At 33.9% G+C, this 20,339-nt stretch overlaps 1 protein-coding gene across 1 annotated transcript; it reads left to right on the top strand.

Annotated features, from left to right (window-relative positions):
- The first annotated feature begins 5,380 nt into the window (after positions 1–5,380).
- On the top strand, positions 5,381–7,513 carry LOC121251490 (protein DETOXIFICATION 49-like). Its single transcript, XM_041150752.1, has one exon. The coding sequence runs from the start codon at positions 5,516–5,518 to the stop codon at positions 7,151–7,153; it is 1,638 nt and encodes a 545-aa protein (XP_041006686.1). The 5' UTR covers positions 5,381–5,515; the 3' UTR covers positions 7,154–7,513.
- Positions 7,514–20,339: the final 12,826 nt, after the last annotated feature.

Raw genomic sequence — 20,339 nt, 5'->3', positions numbered from 1 at the left:
GCCTAAATCTCGATTTATGAACTATATATATATATATAAGATGAGGTTTGATAACTTAAAACAAGTATGTTATGCCACGTATCGGTTTTTAACTGATTGATGTAGCATATTAATATCACGTATCAATCAATCAAAGATCGACACATGGCATACTGTTAATTTTCTAACAGGAGATTTGTAATACGTAAAAACTCAAGTACTAATCTTGCAATTAACCCTACAAATCATAAAATATATTTAATATGAAAAACAAAAAAGTTTATATCAAAACCATATTTTAATTTCATATTTCTTTTGTTTTCTGCTTGGGCCTTCTCCAATGGGGGCCTTAAGCGTGGCCTTATTTGTTACCCCCTTCAAACCCAGCCCGAGCTAATATTATGTCATGAATGCTGTTATATTTACAAAAGAATTACACAAAAGAAATTTCATAAATTAACGTAATTTCATCTTAACTGTTAGGTTTACTTTACAATAAAATAATTTTACAATTTGACGAACCACATCAAATCATACTAATTTGTGAGATTATTGTTGTGTAATTTCTTTATGGTTAGAGTATTTTTCTTATGTCATACGTTGTATTAATTATGTCATCTTGCTATGATTACTCTATATATAATAATAATAATAATAATAATTTGGACTTCTAGCAACGGCTTATGTATTTTTTACTCACAATATCATAATATATATATATATATATATATATATATATATATGTGTGTGTGTGTGTGTGTGTGTGTGTGTGTGTGTGTGGAGATGAATGAAGACTTTTCATGTTGCATGCAGACGATCATTGGGTAGATAAACTTAATTACAAAGTGACAACTTTAACACTCGATAGATGATCATGGTGTGAACTTCCATGGAATCCTCCTATTCACACTATGTGATCGCTTTCGTGTTACCAACCAAATGGGAATTGCTTTTAGGTCAGGTAGAAAATATACATGAGTACCAAACTAGAATAAAATTTAGATCATGATCAATGGCTTTAATGAAGAAGACCAAAGTCAAAAAAAGCAATTATTTTTAGATGTTTCCTTTCAGAGTTCGTCTTGAAAAAGATCAAAAGACATAGCGCAGTGTGTGGATGGATCATTTGATCCTTTTGATGGAAATTAGACTGAGACTTTACGACAAATATAATTAATCTAGAATCTAGAAAACATCTTAATTTTCATCAAAATCTTCGCATGAGTCACATAAAAATATCCCAATCAAGTCAATCAGGACAACAATTAGATGATTAGAACTAGATGACAACCATGGTTAATTAATTTGGATCTTCCGACGCAGAATAAAAAAAGAGAGAAGGATTTGGATACTTTTTTGTGGACTAGATCAACGCGATCGATCCTTAATTCATTCGTTAAGCTTATCGTCTCTACATATGGGACCGATCGATAGAATAGTCTAGTACTACTGCTTTAGAAAGCTTAATTTGGGACGTTTAACCCTAGGGATAAGATTAAACATGCATACAAGAGATAATTAACTTGACGTTTTAGGACGTTGTAGGCCCTAATTAAGCTTTTGTAAAGCTAAACTTCTTCTTTTATTTTTTTTTTCATTTTCATTTTTTGTTTTCGCTTTTGTTTTTTAGGGTTATGGGGGCCCGATAAAAACGAGGTTATGCACAGTGGCCGATCGGTACTAGTTCTGCAACTGATTAATTTTTATTGAGAAATGATTTATACAATCATAAAGTATGTAAGTTCTGCACATTCAATTTGAAAAGAGTAAGAAAAATATGAAACTACGAGAACAACAAATTTTTTTTTCCTATATGAAATGTACGAAATTTGTACACTCTAAGACTGTATCTAGCTAACTAGCATTACTCATTTTTATTTATGTAGTTGTCAAAAAGTAACCATGTATCTAGATTTGCATACACATGATGTTGGATTTAGCTTTAAGAGTATTGTACTGATAGGTGATCTTAGCATGATGTACTGTTATGTATTTCCCGTAACAAGCGGCAAGATTTTCTCAGAAAAGAGTTCTGATCATGAATTATCGATTGATCCGAACCTAACTTAAGTGGCTTCTTTATTATAAAGACGAATATAGTCGCAGGCCAAAAAAAAAAAAGACGACGGATCGCGAAGAAAGTGCATGTCTTTGTTTTTGCACCTTCAAAGTATCATTTTTTTTTTTCTCTCAATTTGCAACCCAACTACCATGCACGCGCGTTCAAACTACCAGCTAGTACTCCTTCGTAACTTGCACCATTTATTTAGATACTTGTAGCATTATAATTATTGATGAAAGCAGAACACACGACATGACACAATTACCTTGACAATATGATCATATATCGTACGTATAGGCCGTGATCATGTTGTAATTTGTGAAAAAAAAAAAAAAAAAAACAGTAATGTTGATATGTAAAAATTAATTGACTGGTTTTGATAGTTTTGGTGAACTAGAAGATGATCAATATGATAGTTTGAGCAAGACATAAATATTAGAGATATGATCATGAGCTTGCTAGTTGTTATATTGGCATCGTCCCATGCAAGTTCTTATATATTGCATGCCCAAAAAATGAAATTTTTTAGAGGGTTGATTGTCGGTTGTCATGTATGCGACCCATAATGTCTTAAATTAAAGCTTGGTCACAATTTTCGGCTCATGTTAGACTTTCATCAGTGATTAATCACATATATGTATGTGTATATATATATATATATATATATGTTATAATCATCATGATCGTGGCTTTGTTTTTTTCTGGCTTTGTGTGCGTGTTTGATTGAGATCCTTAGAGACACAACAACGTGTTAGTTCCCTAGCTATGGAGAGCCCTATATATGATCTAGTACTGTTTCTAGGAAAGCAAATAATTAAGTTCGCAAATACTTCAAAAGTTTGCTTTTATCCTTTGAACTCTATCATTAAAAAACCGACCCAAAAAGCAGTCTTTTATTACGTTTTATTTTGATAAAATGACGGTCCAAAGATCCACCGAAAGATGATCAGCCTATGCTAACAGACCAAAAAGAATTAAAGAAGTAAAGATCTTTGTGCTAGCTAGCTAGCTATCTAGCTACGAGTTTCGTTAGCAAGCATTAATATTGCTTTTTCCACAGAAGCATAGAAATGGGAACTCAAAAAGTTATTTGGAGACCAAAGTATTAATGGTAATATATGAAATATTTGAAGTGCATGCAAATTAAAACGTATTTTCTACACGTTTTTTTTTTTTACCAGAGCATGCATTGTCTCTGTGGGTAAGCATATATTCGTGTCAAGAGGAGGACCCCAGCTTATCGATCCTGTGGGCTCAGGCCCTTGTCATAACAGCTTTGCCAGCATCATGTCCAAAAAGACCAAAATCATGTGCCCCCTTTAATTCGTGGATCATGTGAGGAACCATGTCTGCCATCCCACTAATTCATGGATCAGTGGAACATCGTCTTTAGCAGGGCAGCTCAAGCCTGTGAAGTTGGTAGTTTTGAAGAATTCTTCCAACTTTTCTATTATGTGAGACTGAGCATCCAATGAAATGTGTGCCAAGTTGTGGTGGGTATCGACCGGTAAAGACACATTCTCAGTTTGATCGTTTTATGGGTCTCTCACGAAGGTGTACAACACTCAGTTTTCATATAAGAGAATATGGCATAATAAGGCGCATCCCAAAGCAACTTTCTTTGCATGTACAACTTCATTGGAAAAAAATTTGACGACGGATAATTTGAGAAGACGTGGGGTGATCATAATAGATTGATGCTGCATGTGCAAGAAGAGTGGTGAAATTGTGAATCATCTTTTACTGCACTGTGATGTTGCTAGAGCGCTATGGGTTGAGGTGTTCAACACTAGAGTTAGCTTGGGTTATGCCCGCCATAGTCGAGGCGCTCTTAGCTTGTTTGACAAATCTAAGAGGTATTCCACAAATCAAAGTTGTGTAGAAGATGGTTCCTATTTGTAATCTATGGTGCTTATGGTAGGAGTGAAATGATCGGACGTTCGAAGATAAGAAGAGATCTTTTGAGGATCTTATATCTTTTTTTGTTAGAATGTTATTCGTATGGGCCAACTGTAGATTTTAATGGTTTAGACCTAAATGATTTTCTTGTTTCTTTTTCTTTATCCTAAATAGGTGTTTCCTTTTATATACCATTTTGTGTACTTTAGGCTATGCCTATTCTATTAATAAAATGTTTATTTATGTTAAAAAAAAAAAAAAAAAGCTCTCTGCGTTAATTTTTTTTTTATAATTTAATGCTAGATATGGTCTTAGATGAGTAAGTCTCGCATTATCATTTTGAAAAATAAATTTTGCCACGTGAAAACACATAGAAGTACCATACAATTAAATCGTCTTCATTTTTAGCATGCAACACATGCTTGAGTTGAGTGGCCAATTTAATGTTATCTAAAAGTAGGACTTTGGACACGAAAGGCTCACCAATAAAAGCTGAGTACTAATGAAGTAGTTGTCGTTTTCGTATAAAGAACTGAGTATCCAAATCCTCACTGCCTCTGAATTATGGAGATCGTGGGGCTTGAACAAAGGGAACCCAACCCGATCGAAGATCGACCCTAATTAGAATTGTCTTTAGTTTGCCATATGGAGACAGAAGCTAGGGATCATGTATACTACAAAAACATCAAATGCAATGTATTTGTCTTTTTGTTTTTGGTCCAAATTATATTCCCCTCGGGACCCTCGATCGGTATCCAGCAGCTCCTAGAATCAGCCACCACAATTCAGATGTATGTTCTCTAATTCCTTGACTGAATGCACATGCAGAATCGACTTCACCTGAATTATGACCTAAATTCCTCTACAAAAAGACATGAATTAAGTGCATGTTTCACAAAAGTGGATGAACAGTACTACTACTGCTGCTGCTGCAACAAAAAGTAGCAGTAGCAGTAGCAGATCTGAATGAATGAATGAAGAATACTTTATAATGGTTAAATGCAAGAAAGAGGCTAATCGAAACCGCTTCTTTGAACAAACCTATGAGGCACCTTTGGTTTCATTTGAAAAAACAACAACATTATATATTAATCGATGATGAGCAGCCTAGGCCATGGGTGGCACAAAATTTCCTTGTACAAAGAAGACAAAAAGGATGGGCCATGATGGGCTTAATTTTGTTTTTTCATTGCTTACATTATGCTCATTGTACAGCTGTACACTAAGAAACAGCAATCTCTGTGTCTTAGTTTTTGCGTGTTGATCCCGGTCAGACGTAGATAATGTCGTTCTACATACATGTAATCATATGATAATTTACGAATCCATGTATAAATAACTGTTCACTGTGGGACTGACTGCGTGGATTATAAAATAAATTCAAAACTGAAATATTTTTATATGATTTAGTTGACATGGCAGGTATGTCTTTGACAAAGCCAAACTCATATAAATTATAAAACCCCCCCTTCGGCATTCCCAGACCACCCATCTACCCTCTAACTCTCTCTCTCTCTCTCTCTCTCTCTCTCCCTCTCTGCTCTTAACACTTGGATTTATTTTATACGCGCTAAAATGTGCCAGCTAACTTCCCCTCTCCCCGGCAAATGCGACTCAAACCCCCCATACCTTGTCTCAATCAAAGAACCAGAGCAGCCCAACATGCTTACTTCCCCATTTATCTCCGGGGCCGGGCCAACATCACAACAACAAACATGGAAACCACAAAAAACACACCTGTCCCTTGCCGTCACTGAAGCCATTTCCATAGCCAAAATAGCTCTTCCCATGATACTGACAGGCCTTTTGATTTATTCTCGCTCACTGATTTCCATGCTTTTCCTCGGCCGCCTAGGTGAGCTCGCCTTGGCCGGCGGTTCTCTCGCAGTCGGATTCGCCAACATCACCGGTTACTCTATTCTCTCCGGCCTTGCCATGGGAATGGAACCCATTTGTGCCCAAGCTTTTGGTGCCAAAAAACACACCCTCCTCGGCCTCTCCTTGCAGAGAACGGTGCTTTTGCTCACCTTTACGTCATTACCTATATCTCTTCTATGGTTAAATATGAAGAAAATCCTTCTCTTTTGCGGCCAAGATGAAACTATTGCCAGAGAAGCACAATCATATCTTTTGTATTCACTCCCTGACCTCTTAGCTCAATCACTACTACACCCATTGCGCATCTATCTTCGGTCACAATCCATAACTCTGCCTCTAACATTTTGTGCCGCTCTTTCCATTTTCCTTCACATACCCATCAATTACCTTCTCGTTTCACATCTTAATTTAGGAATCAAAGGCGTCGCTCTTAGCGGCGTTTGGACTAACTTCAGTCTTGTAGGCTCTCTGATCATCTACATCCTTATCTCCGGCCTCCACAGGAAAACCTGGGGAGGTTTTTCGATGGAGTGCTTTAAAGAATGGAGGTCTTTGTTAAATTTGGCCATTCCAAGCTGCATTTCCGTCTGCCTCGAGTGGTGGTGGTACGAGATCATGATTCTGCTATGTGGATTGTTGATAAACCCCACAGCAACCGTGGCTTCCATGGGCATTCTAATCCAAACTACATCGCTTATCTACATATTCCCTTCATCATTGAGCTTTAGCGTCTCCACAAGAGTTGGTAATGAACTTGGTGCGAACAACCCAAGAAAAGCAAACCTGGCAGCCATTGTAGGCCTTTCTTGCAGCTTCGTACTGGGCTTTTCTGCACTGGTTTTCGCAGTCATGGTGAGGAAGAAATGGGCTACTATGTTCACCCGAGATAAAGACATTATAGACTTGACAGCACTGGTTTTACCGATTATTGGGTTTTGTGAGCTCGGAAACTGCCCGCAAACAACGGGCTGCGGAGTGCTGAGAGGGACAGCAAGGCCTAAAGTGGGAGCAAACATCAACTTGGGGTGCTTTTACCTTGTGGGAATGCCAGTGGCATTGGGGTTGGCTTTCTATGCTGGACTCGACTTCCCGGGGCTGTGGTTGGGCCTTTTGGCAGCGCAAGGCTCGTGCGCAGCGAGCATGTTGGTGGTGTTGAGTCTAACAGATTGGGAATTAGAAGCCAAGAGATCAAAGGAACTAACCGGAGCTGTCCTTGTTGATGACAGTCACGAGGTTGATCATGAGGAGCAAAAGCCACTCAAAGCTGAAATCAAGGAAGGTTTTATGCTTTCGTCTGGGAGGAACTCAGATCAACCTCATGACTTGCTTGTTTAACTAAGTAGTTAGACATGGCTTTACATAACTATCAAATCTAATTTATAAATTTACTTTTATAAAATCTTAGAAGAATCTGTGTAACTAAAGCATTTTTTATTTTGGGTTATGTCCTTGGCTAGCTAGCTGTACATGGGGAAGTAGTAGTGCATGAGAAAGAAAGAGGTGGGGAATTTTGTATTGGCCTGGATGTCTGGTGGAATTTAACCAGACTGCAAAAAAAGAAAAAGGTGTGTGTGGGGGGAGCATTTGAATATCATTGGAAGTAGCACATAGAAAGGTCATTACTGCTACATGAGCTTCATTCGAGAAGTAATGACCAATTCTATTTGGTACTCTGTTCAAAGTTTTCTAGTACAAAGATATTTACAGATACTCTATTTACTGACATGATGTCAAGCTCTGCTCTTTCATGGCCTCGATAATTTTGTTTGCCTATTATAAAAAGATGGGGTACTGGTGTTAAAAGAGAAATGATAATTGTAGTCGTGAGTGTGTAAGCGTCGCACAATTATTTTAAAAAAAATAAATAAATGTGGAATCTATATGAGAAGAAAATTAATTTTTTAATAATGGATTCCACTTTTTTTCAAAATGATTGTACGGTATTTATGTATTTCATGACTGTATGTAGTAGTACTCGATATTAAATATGGGTTAATCAAACAAAATATGCATAATATAATAATATAATAGTTCTTACCAAAAGTGCCCTATCCATGCATATATGCCTAACGCTGAATATTGAAAGTTCTGAGTTAGAATTGCTAAACCATAGAGGTGGAGAAAACTGTACCATCCAAGAAAGGAAGAGAGAATGCTCGAAAATGCGTCGACATATATTCCATCGGTATAACAAGTAACAGTATAGAACTTTATTAATGAGTGAAAAGTAATTAATAAATGGTCTCTATGTTCGGTCCGAATTTATTTGATTTCAACAAGAGAAATTAGATAGACACATTTAATTTATAAGCCTATATATAGGATTTATTATTATTCATGTAAAACTTTTTGAAAAGGTATTAAATAATCAATAAACACTTTTATATATATATATATACACATTTATCTAAAATTCGTACGAGGACTTCTTGTTATCCCATTTTTTCATCTCATAGGATTTAGGTTTGAAAAAAAATCTCCCTCCTACGACTATTATGTCTGAAGCACTAATTACAGTTATGGTAGTACAGTCAATTGCCAAATCATGTTGCCATGTGGAGAAGGGAGGGTAACTTTTGAAAACTCAGTCATGACCTGTTTAATTATGAATAATTCTATTTGAACGTCTTTACACTACATACAATTTAGATGAAATAATTTGATTACGATCGATAAATTTTAAAATTTAAATCTCACAAATCAATTATATCATATGAATGATGTGTAGTGTAAAGACTTTCAAATAACGTTACTCTCTAATTATATCAATTATCTTAAATTTAACGATCAGTCCTTGTTAATTAACTTTTGCTTTAAAAAGTCCAACCGTTATTATTTACCTAGTATTTTGAAATCGGGCATGCATGTCAAACCACAACTACCACGGAGATCATTTCCAAACTGAACCTTACTTCAATATTTCTGTGTTCCACGAAATAAAATAATCAGCAAACATTATATATATACATGTATCATTCGTGCATTTGTCCTTATCTCCTCGTATTTGCAATATGCAAAGGCTGTCTGTTGTAGTGACTCTTAGATTTATATATTAACCACCTATAACCTTATCGAGGTGGCCGGCTAGATCGGCCACGCACCTCTAAGGCGGTCAGCCAAATAATTAAGTTACCTATCGCGCGCGATGACTCGTGGCTATGCAGTCTCTTTCCCGGGTGGGTGGAGTGGAGGGTTGGTCTTTTAGTAACTCCCAACATTCAAGCATACGACCCTTAGACGTACGACTAATTGGTCTCTTTGTTGACGATCTCCTGCCTTCCTCCGCAAGTGTTTAATTCCGGCCACTTGCATCATAAAGCTGGCTATCATGAAGTCCTGAATTTTGGATTCTCTTCGTTGACAGCCAAAACGAATATATGCATGAGATGCATATTTCCAATTGGTTCCAATATCTCAACTTGCAAAGTTCCTTAGATAACGATTGAGTCAACTATATAAATCTAGAAGAGTAGTCGGCCTGAAGACTCATTAAAAGATCTAAATGGCGTAATGGAATCGAAAACTCTCAACTAATACTACTCTTGGAATCTAACAAAAAAATCTGATTCTGAAATCAACAAAGTATTGGTGCCATTAATATTCCGTATGTTTTCTACGCACCATAGGCGCCCTCGTACGTAAGGAATCACAAGTAGTGACCAAGGACGACGACTTTTTATGTAATTTGTTCTAGTACTGTTCGATTTCCAAAAGTCGGGTCAATCCTAGTTGAGCGTGAACCTAAAATGATGAGAAATGTTAGTCATAAAAATAAATAAATTCATAAACTGACATAATTTCATATGATATGTTAGATTTACTTGACAATAAAAATAATTTTACAATTTAACGTACAACATGATCAAACTATGTTAGTTTATAGATTTATTTTTATGTGATTTTTTTGTGACCAAGGCATTTTTTATATAAAATATATCTCTAATTCATGCATGCTAGAATAAAATTTTTAATTAGGGCGGTCGATAGTTTAATTATAAGGGTCACATCGTAGACTACCCTTAAATCGATTGGGAAGTCCACTATATATATGTATAGAGGGACCAACCTTTCATATATACTTGGTCAAACGATCGAAGGGCATGACTACAACCTCACAAACACATACACACACATAATCAAAGTCATTATCTTTGGTGTAAAGCTAATTAGACGTTGGAAATCAATGATATTTATGTTTGTGGTCAAATATCAAAGCTATCAACTAAAACTAGATAATGAATTTCAAATTTTATATATGAATTTAATTGGAACGATATTTAAAAAAAAAAAAATTATGTCTCCAATTTAATGACATAGATGATGACACATGACCGGCCATATCGTAAATAAAGCTGTGAACCGACTTCACACCTCACACGATTCGTAAGTCATGACGAATTATCGAACAAAGCAACCAAATATGTGATTCCATTTACATTTAGATATAGTTTATAAAAGTAGCTTATTTATAATTAATTAATTAATTAAAAATATGGCCCACATTTTGTTTTTGTTTGAAGATCTGCCATATTAAGCTTTATATCACTTTTCTTTTTTGGCTCAAAATTAAAGCACACGGCTTTAGTCCTGGTAAAAGTCACTTTTCCATTTTCAATGTCACATCAAATCAACCATATATTAATGCCGTGGAACGAGCTTTGATCTGTAATTTGCATCTCGTGTGTTGAAGTTGCCCCAACATCAAACTTCCTTTTTTGAAAACAAAAATGTGAAGATCATAGTGTGAAAATTTGAATATTGACTCGGAATTAATTATCTATTTAATTATTTATTTTCTTGATCATGTAGTCGAGGTCATGACTAGTATGAATTAAGCATGGACTTGATCAGCAGTTGTGTGCTGCACATAATTTGTCAAGTACGTACTCCGCTAATTGTGACTCTTAATTTGTTGATTAGTACTGACGACATTAATTAGAATTTCCTTTTATTAGGCATTATTTGACTACTTACATTAATTTACCAGCGAGGGTGCATGGAGGGTTTTAATATAATTGGTGTTATTTTTATTTTTTTTAATGAAAATTGATGATTTTTTTAAATGGGTGTTTAATTGGTGTGAAAACAAAAATTCGCGTTTTAGCTTCTAATTTTTTCATGGGTCAATGTGTAATTTGATAGGGGATTTAAAGTTTGGGAAATACTCTAATCACAAAGTGATTATACAAAAGCAATCTCACAAACTGACATAATTTGATATAATTTGTTAAATTGTAAAATTATTTTTATTATAAAGTAGATATAATGGATCAGATGAAACCATATCAATTTATAAAATTATTTTTATATAATTATTTTGTAGATGTAGCAGTCTTCTTAAAGTTTTAAACTGTGATTTTTTTAGAACCCAGATTTGTAATGTGATTATAAAATTACAAAATTTGACAGCTTCTTGCAAATGGGTGAGAATTTAGGGATTGATTATATATGCAATTAATCTTTTTGTAACTTTTTAATCTTAGACTTTTGACTTCCAGTTTAGATTTCTAATTTCTAATTTGAAGTAATTTTTAATTTTTGTCTTATCATAAAAATATATGGTTGTTCAAGTTATATATATTATCTTTATGAGATATTTATAGTTTTATTTTTATTTTTTGGTTCTTTTAAATTTGCATATTTTTTCTTTTTTATTTTTTCGCCTACACATGCAGTAACTTATAAATGCATCACGTGGAATTATTAATTTAGAGCATAAAAAGAGTCAAATACAAGTTTGAAGCATGCAAGTTTGAGGAAGCTCTTTGAAAACAACCAATATGATTAAAATTAAATGTACTAATTAAAGAAGGGCTTGCATGTCTAAAACTTGTATTTAGTATGGTTCAGGTTGTGTTTGGATAGTGAAATATTCTTAAATATTTTGTAAATAATAGTAAAAAGTAATAATAAAATATTGAATAGTAGTGAATATGAATGAAAATTTATAATAAAATAATAAATAATAGTGAAGTATTCTCTCACTATCCAAACTAAATGATAATCTATTATTTATACGGTCAAAATGACATTCTACATCAATCGATTGATGAAAATTAGATACAAATGGCCATGATTGTTTTAAGATACGAAACAGATTATATCTCAAATTCTCATTAAAATCAAAATCGAAAGTAAATAGGTGTTATCATGAAAAAAAATTATTTACCATTTTTTAATTATTATTTTTTAAACGTTATTTGATATAACATCAAATGATTGCATTACTTTAAATAGAGTATTATAAGATAATATCACAATCATTTAAAATAATATTATAAGATAAATAAAAGGATGATAATTAATGAGTATCATTGTTTTAAAAAATAAAAAACTGACAATATATTAAAGGTTTTGGTTGTTTTTATAATTTTTCTCAATTCATCTCATTTAATTATTATAATTTTATTAAATTTTTATATAAAATAAAATAAATAATTAAATTTTTTAAATTTTAAAATAAAATTAATATTAAAAAAATATATTTTAATAATATTTTATTTAATTTTTATCTTTAATATCAATTCATCAAAAATAAATTAAGCCTTAACGTCTGTAAATTATAGTACTGATCTCGGTCTCAATGGGGTAGCTAGGGATCGAGAAGGTAGTACGGTGGAAGAAGAATATTATACCACGAATTAAACAAATTACAGGCCTTGCATGATGGCGACAAGTTGAAGTCCGTACATACAATGTACGTAAAATTATGTCTTGGGGGGAAGAACAACGCATGAGACGTCCGCGCGTCCGACTTTGAGAAGTTGCAAGTGTCAATTACACGAGAGAGTTCGCCGGGCAACCTTAGAAACTAATTAGAATGGTCAGTACTCTGTCAAAGAAGTACTGAGCGTAAGATCAGGTACGTAGAAAACAAAAGGCAGGCTGGAGCCGGGGAGCTACCCCTCTCGAGGAGACAAGTCACAAGACAGATGAGTACGTAATTATAAAATTAAGCTGTTGGCATGGGAGACCAAAACAAAAAAAAAAACCTAGTCCAAAGTGGTCGTTAGCCTAATTAATCCCCCCACCCACACACCATCAAATTAATTAATAACTGATTACTTTAGTTAGTTAATTGATGATCCATGAACTTCATTAATGGCCGCAATTGCCGTGTCAACTTGGGTCACTTGGTGATCTCGAAAAGCCAAATCAAAGACAAATGACCCATTATATTATATTATATATATATATATATATATATAAAATTTACTTCTTCCGGATCAGATGCTTGGAACATGGTCGACATTATATACTAGCCTGACGTTGTAGGTCAATTTCGGGTTTTATCTACTTTGGAGGCCGGTGGAGATAATCTTTTTCTTCCCGCATCGAAACGAGATTATATATAGATATGATCGATCTATATATTCCTAGCTTAAAGCCAAGTCATATGGCTGCCTGGCGGTAGTAGAAAAATGGGTGTCGCGATCGAGAAAGTGGAGGAAAAGTAGTTTTATTATTCATTCGTCATGAATAAAGGTACAGTATATTATTATTAATTACATGCCGATCATCTTTTGCATGCAGGGTGGGTTGGTTTTTAAACGCATACCACCCACGTACGTTGAATTCATTAGTAAGCCGCGTGCTAAGAAATACTACGACAAAATAGCACATCATGATGAATACTTCGTAGAAATATATGAAGAAATTAGCGGATCAAAAGCCGTCGATTTTGTTCGGTCTTTATATATATATATATATATATGTAATTAATTAATCAGCCAGTGTTAGCTAGCTACATATATGATGTCAGAATGATATAACTGGGCACTGTTATTGTTGGCTAGCTATCATGTTATAGATGAACTTGATCTTATTATAATTAAATAAATAAATAAAAAACAAAAAATATATGATCGGGTCTTGATATTTCAAGATTTGTTAATGTATCTTGATCATTAAGTTGATGCAGAAGTCAGCTTATTGTCGATCATGAAATTCCTCACCAAAAAAATTTATAAAATTATAAGATCAATAATGGACTGACGCTTAATTACATGCATGCATGAATTGCCAAATTTTATTTTACATGATTGAGGAAAATATAATCTGGCCACTAATATATATTTCATGCTTGACCAAGAAAATTAAGAATAGATAGATCCCAATTAATTTTGTAGCAGATCGATCGAGTATCAAATATTAAATTTATCAACATGCATGGTAATGCACCAAATTAATTAATGAAATTGTTCGTTTTTTCTTACACTAGTCAAATTAATTAAAGACCACTTGCTGTTCATATAGTGTTGTAAAATATGAGTACTGCATGATCCAGAGAAATTAATTGTAGTTGCAGATCCGATCGAATAAAGTTCTGCTTGGGATGTGTGTTGGCTAAAGTACGTACGCGTGATCACGTTTAATATAATATAATATAATGTATACATGATATGATATGATAAAAGAATAAAATCTACGTTATTATAATCATAGAAGTTTGTGCTCATTAATATTTATCAATTTCAAATAATGTGGCCGATGAGTACTAGTACTACTATCTAGTACGCCCATTTTGCCATATTGATGTATATATGATCGGAATTTAGGCGAATCATCCTCAAAAGAGTGAGTTCATCATAAAATTAACCTAACATCAAGAACATGAATCGAATCACTAGCTAATTTATTTTATATATGTGTGTATGACTGCTATTCTAAGCCTATATACACCACACACAATGCAGCTAGCTTACGTGACATAATTTAATTTGAAAAATAAATTTAAGATTTGAATCTTATAAATTAAATTTTATCATTTAAATAATGTGGATTATGTGTTCTATTTACTATTTAAATTTTATCATTTAAACTAGTAGTACTAGGCCCGCACATTGACCCACCTAAGAGATTTTTTGGCCCGACTCGTCATAGCCCGCAACAACACCCAGGAAAACATAACCCGACCCGAACCATTCTGGTCGGGTAAAAAGTTATCAGTTTTTTTTCTTTAATTTTATTTTATTATCTTGTAACCCCCATTTATACAGATTATAATAGACGCCCAATCTATATTATTGTAAACCCCTAATGCATCCAGCTAATATAATAGATTTTTTTTTTCTTTTTGCTACATAAAGGAGTACAATAAACATCATAATTTAAAGAAGTACAATAAACATTATAATTTAAAGGAGTACAACCCAGAAAAGTCCTCAAACTTGAATCTTTAACAACAAATATTAATGAATGTGCATACCATAAGTCTTGAGTCACTCTTCATCAACATAAATAAAGCTTGATTTGGAATCAAATTCTGGAAAAAAAATATTATTAAATGATATAAAAATAAATATTATGAAAAAGTTTAATAAATATGTAAGTAACAAATATGTTCATGATCCGATTCTACCTCAAAACGTTCAACATTGTCCAAGTAGGCATGAAGATCAAGAGGTAATGGATCTTTTAACCAATTTTGAGTACAAACGAGTGTCTCAACTATTCTTGGACATAATGAACAGCGAAATGGGTCAAGCACACGACCCCCTGCACTGAAGGTTGACTCAGAATAAACAATAGAAATAGAAATGGCCATCACATCATGTGCAACTCTCCCCAAATTATGATACTTTATTTCATTGATCTTCCACCAATCCAAAATATCAAAATATGGAACTTGTGCTCACAATCATGTTCCAAGTATTAATCAATCTCTGATTTGTTCCTCAAATTACATTCAATAATTTCTTACTCATACTCAACCCAAAAACTTTGCTGAGAATCAGAATCAATCATACTATGATCAACTGAGGATGGAGGCTCAGAGTATGAAACTCCACTTGAACTCTCATACATAATATTATACTTCCCGTACATGTCAGTCATCAATTGTTTCACTTTTACAATTATTTCTTCAACTAAATTGCCACCATATATTTTCTTTGAACTAAAAATGCAAAAGACTAAATTTGCATTTTGGATCAAGAACAATAACAATGAATATCATCAAGTTAGTCTTTTCAATTGATCCCCAATATTTGTCATACTTACTCTTCATGCTCATAGTCATACCTCTCAACACTGGATCATTACTTTGACTCATTTTTATAAATACAATTGGATGCCACAAAACTCTAAAAAATATGCATTGGATGTGACATACAAAGAGCTAGAAAGTTTCACAATAGCATCATAAAAAATTTGCAAAAATTTAACCATTATTTTATCTCCCACCCAATCACTAAAGTTTGGGGAGTTCAAGTTCACACTACGACAATAGTGATAAAAATAACCATTATCATTCTCCAATCGCCAAAATGGCTTTTGAAATGTTTCTGTAACTTCTAGCATGGGATAAGTGGAGTTCCACTTGGTGGAACATCAAGACACACCAATTTTAAACAACTGATTTTCTCATTCTCTATATACTTTTTGAATTTTTTCATTCTTGCAGGAGATAATCTAACATACTTAACCGTATTGCGCACCCTTGTGATTGAATCATCATAATTTTTTAACCCATCATTCACAATAAGGTTCATAATATGGCGCAACACCTTATGTGAATATACTTCCCCTCCAACAAATGATCTCCCACAAACCTTTCTAAGTAATTGATGGCAATATCGTTTGAGGAAGCATTGTCAACTGTAATAGTAAAAATCTTGTCAATTTCCCAAACCCGTATACATGACTCTACATGCTTTCCAACAGTGTCCCCTTTGTGATTAGGAATCAAACAAAAATTTATAATTCTTTTGTATAATTTTCAGTCACAGTCAATAAAATATACAGTAAGACACATATAATTGAATTTCTGATTGGACATCCTAGTGTCAGTAGTTAAACTAACCAGCCCAACTGCCTTAAATATTTCCTCTCAACTTCTCATTCTCTTTTTTAAATAGTTTAATACAATATCTCGCTGCAATGGTTCGAGATGGCACTTGAAATCTTGGTTCTAGTGATTTACATACAGTCCTAAATCATTATGCTTCCACCACCCTAAACAGAACCTCATCACAAATTATCATCTCTGTAATTGCCATTCGTACATCTTCTGGATCAAACTTATGTGTAGTTTGTTGATCCATGGGTCTAATTCTATTAGGGTTTTTCCTACAAACACTAATATGATGCAGCATACTTGATGTATCATGTTTTTTAGGGTGACAAGCGTAAGTCTTATGGCAGTAATTACACCCAACTTTTGGGTCACTTAATGAACATCCATCTATTTTTGTGAAGTGTTCCCACACCGCTGAAGGGCCCTTACTTGCCTTCCTTTTGGGAGGGAGGATGGTGTTATTACTACTAGACAAGTTATGTTTGAAGCCAAAGGAGTAGTAATCTCATCGTCTCTTAAATTTGTAAGAGTGTCACTTCTGAAGGAATCCATGGTATGAACTGACATATAATTATCATATAAAAAATGAGAAAATATAATAATTCGGCATGAGCATTCACTATCTAAGATTATATGCCTAGAACCCAACAACACAAATACCAGCAAACAAAATGTTTAATGACAGAAAAACTAGGATATGGATGATTTGCTAATAGTGCCCGAATGATTTGCTAACAAAAACACTAGGATATGGATGTTGTACAAAAACAGAGAAGTGACATGCTTATGGGGCATAATTTGGCCAATCATGCAAAATAGAGAGCCCTTGCTTTCAACAAGAATGTGCATCTGTGACACATTTTTGTAACACATTTTTAAAGGCAATGGTAAAAATGCAGGATTTTTATGAATGGTCATGAATGAGTGTTTGTGAAAAGTAGAGATATTAAAATGGCAATTCATACCAAGAATAGGTATGATGTTCCAAAAGGCCACTTTGCAGTTTATGTTGGAGAATTAAGTAGCAAGAAGAGGTTTGTGATTCCAATATCAAACTTAAACCATCCTCTATTCCAAGACTTGCTAAACCTTGCTGAGGAATTTGGATATGATCATTCTATGGGCGGCCTCATAATTCCTTGCAGTGAATAATACTTCATTGGTTTAACTTCATCTCTAAATTGCTCATAAATAAATGAAGACTCAGGGATTGAGTGAGTTTAGGCAATGAACCTCAGTCCCATCAATTTGTATTGTGGGTTCTTGCCAAAATCATTCATGTGATGTCTTGAAAATTGTAAAGAAACTATTCGTCATTAGATTTCTACTTTATGTGCGTACTAAGGATTCTAGTGTCTATAACACAAAGAAAAGTGGCAACACCAAACAGTAATTGTCAAGAAAATAAACAAGAATCATAAACAATGCCCAAAAACACACACACACACACACCCGATAGCAAAAATTTCAAATCACTAGAAAGAATTTACTGGAAAAATAACTCGCTGATTAGAATCCAAACAAATACAAGAAACCAAACAAGAACATGGGCAACTTTTTTATGCAGAATAACCATCCAAATCATTCGAAATATGTATCAGTTATGAAATAGCCTAGCAAGAGTTTCCTCTGCTCCCATACCATAAGTTCATAACAAAACCATTAAGGCACCAAAAAGCCAAATCAAAGGGAGCAGATGATGTATTAGACATAATGAAATGAAATGGTTCCAAAAACCTAAACATGTTTCCGGTTTATTTCTATACAAAATTCTAGTCTAGAAATACCAATCCAAAATAAACAAAAAAATAAAAGGAATACATAAAGCGAGAGAAAGAAAGAGTTACTTGGAAAATCCCAAGGCTCGGATTTGTAGATGTCGACGACTGAGATAGGGTCGAAGCGGAAAGGATTGGAAGAGACTTTGCGCTTGGTAGTAATGGACGGTTTCTTTGTCAATGGAGTGGAATCAGAAGCCAGGGGAGCAACAATAGAGGTATTTTCGGCGATAGCGGACTGCGACAAAGATCACGAACAGCGACAAAGATGGCGAACTACGACAGAGATGGAGAATGGCTAGGGTTTTCGTAGTGGGAGAAGAGATGTGAGAGGCCGATTACAAATTTCACAGGTTCCACCGAATGCCTGCTGTTTAAACCCGTTATTGATTTTTTACCCAATGAACCCATCTTTGACAGGTTGGGCAAGTCGGGTATTTCGGTCTGATCAAGCCCAATGCAGAGGCCCAAGTAGTACTATTACTCTAGGAAGGAGGCTATCTAGCTAGGGGCAGTACTACTCTAGGAAGTCATGGGAAAAGCGTGGAATTCAAAGTTCTATAAGATTTATGTGACTAATTATTAATTATTAATCCTCTAATATATACAAATCAATGTGGTGTGGCCCTACGCCTACTTTAGAACTCAAAACGAAAGATTATCATCCCAATGACAGTACTCAAAACGAAAGATTATCATCCCATGACGAGGTGTACGTTCCCTTCATGTTGTGGCATACTTATTCCATATTTTGAAAGTAATATGATCTTCTCGATCGGCTAGCTAGAGTGAATGTTGATTCTCATCATGATGAATTTAATTGGTTCATGCATGCATGCATGGGATAATTGATAATCTGTACTTATTATAATGCAATATATATCCCAATAATTGTCTCGATAGTCTACAAGAAATCGACAGATCACTCTCTCTCTCTCTCTCTCTCATGCTCTAACATTGAGAAGCTGATAAAGGAACAAACGCCGAAGTAAATTTTTGTCCAAGTTACTTTTATCAAGGAGCCTAACTCATGGCCGAAAGAGTGACTTTAAAGCAGGAAGAATTAAATAAATAAAGATCAAGGCCACGTACAATATTTAGTACTGTAAGGCAAGATATTCAAGAAACGAAGAATTAATTAGGTGACGCAAATTAAACGAGGTAGGGTTTTGTTGATTTGTTAAAAAGACCAAATTAAAGAGAAAAAAAAAACAGAAAAGCCTATATATATATGTATATATGTATATGTGTATATATATGTATGTATCAGATAAATTGAGAGAGAGAGAGAGTATAAACCCATGATTTTTTCCTAATTGTAACTTTCCTTTTAGAAACTTAATTGCTTGGCACTTTATCTTTCTATTCTCGTAACCTCCAAGTTTTCTCTTTTTTGTAAAAGTTATTCCTCTAAGTACTGGAGTAATCAATAAAATTTTGGTACCATCCTAGTATTTTTTAAAAATAAAAATCCATAATTTTCAAAAAATAGGAAAATCAAGAAATGAAAACCATAAAAAATATTGCATATTTAATTACTTTATGGAAATCTAGGAGAAGTTTTTTTTTTTTTTTTAATAAAGGAGCATGCCTGTTCAGTCATTTAGAAGGGGAAAGCATATATAATTAATTAATTAATTGTATAGTTAATTACTGGCTAGCGTCATGATCTTGAAGAATCTCCGTACCAGGCCAAGATCATGAATCTGACTTTAATAGCTAGGTACAATATTAGTTGATGGTTACGAGATAATCTTCCTTTTTCTCCCCCTAATTAAGAAATTAGCACCATATATATATATATATATATAGAGAGAGAGAGAGAGAGAGATTTGCTATCATAATTAGTAGTACTAAAGCAATATTAATTAATTAGTCGTATCGATCGAAGATTCGAAAGGATAAGTGATAGGGTCACTTTCAGGAGAAAAGATCGATGGACCAC

This window comes from Juglans microcarpa x Juglans regia, chromosome 2S, assembly GCF_004785595.1.
Source record: "Juglans microcarpa x Juglans regia isolate MS1-56 chromosome 2S, Jm3101_v1.0, whole genome shotgun sequence".
Taxonomy (NCBI): domain Eukaryota; kingdom Viridiplantae; phylum Streptophyta; class Magnoliopsida; order Fagales; family Juglandaceae; genus Juglans; species Juglans microcarpa x Juglans regia.
This window is presented reverse-complemented; position numbering and strand designations above follow the sequence as displayed.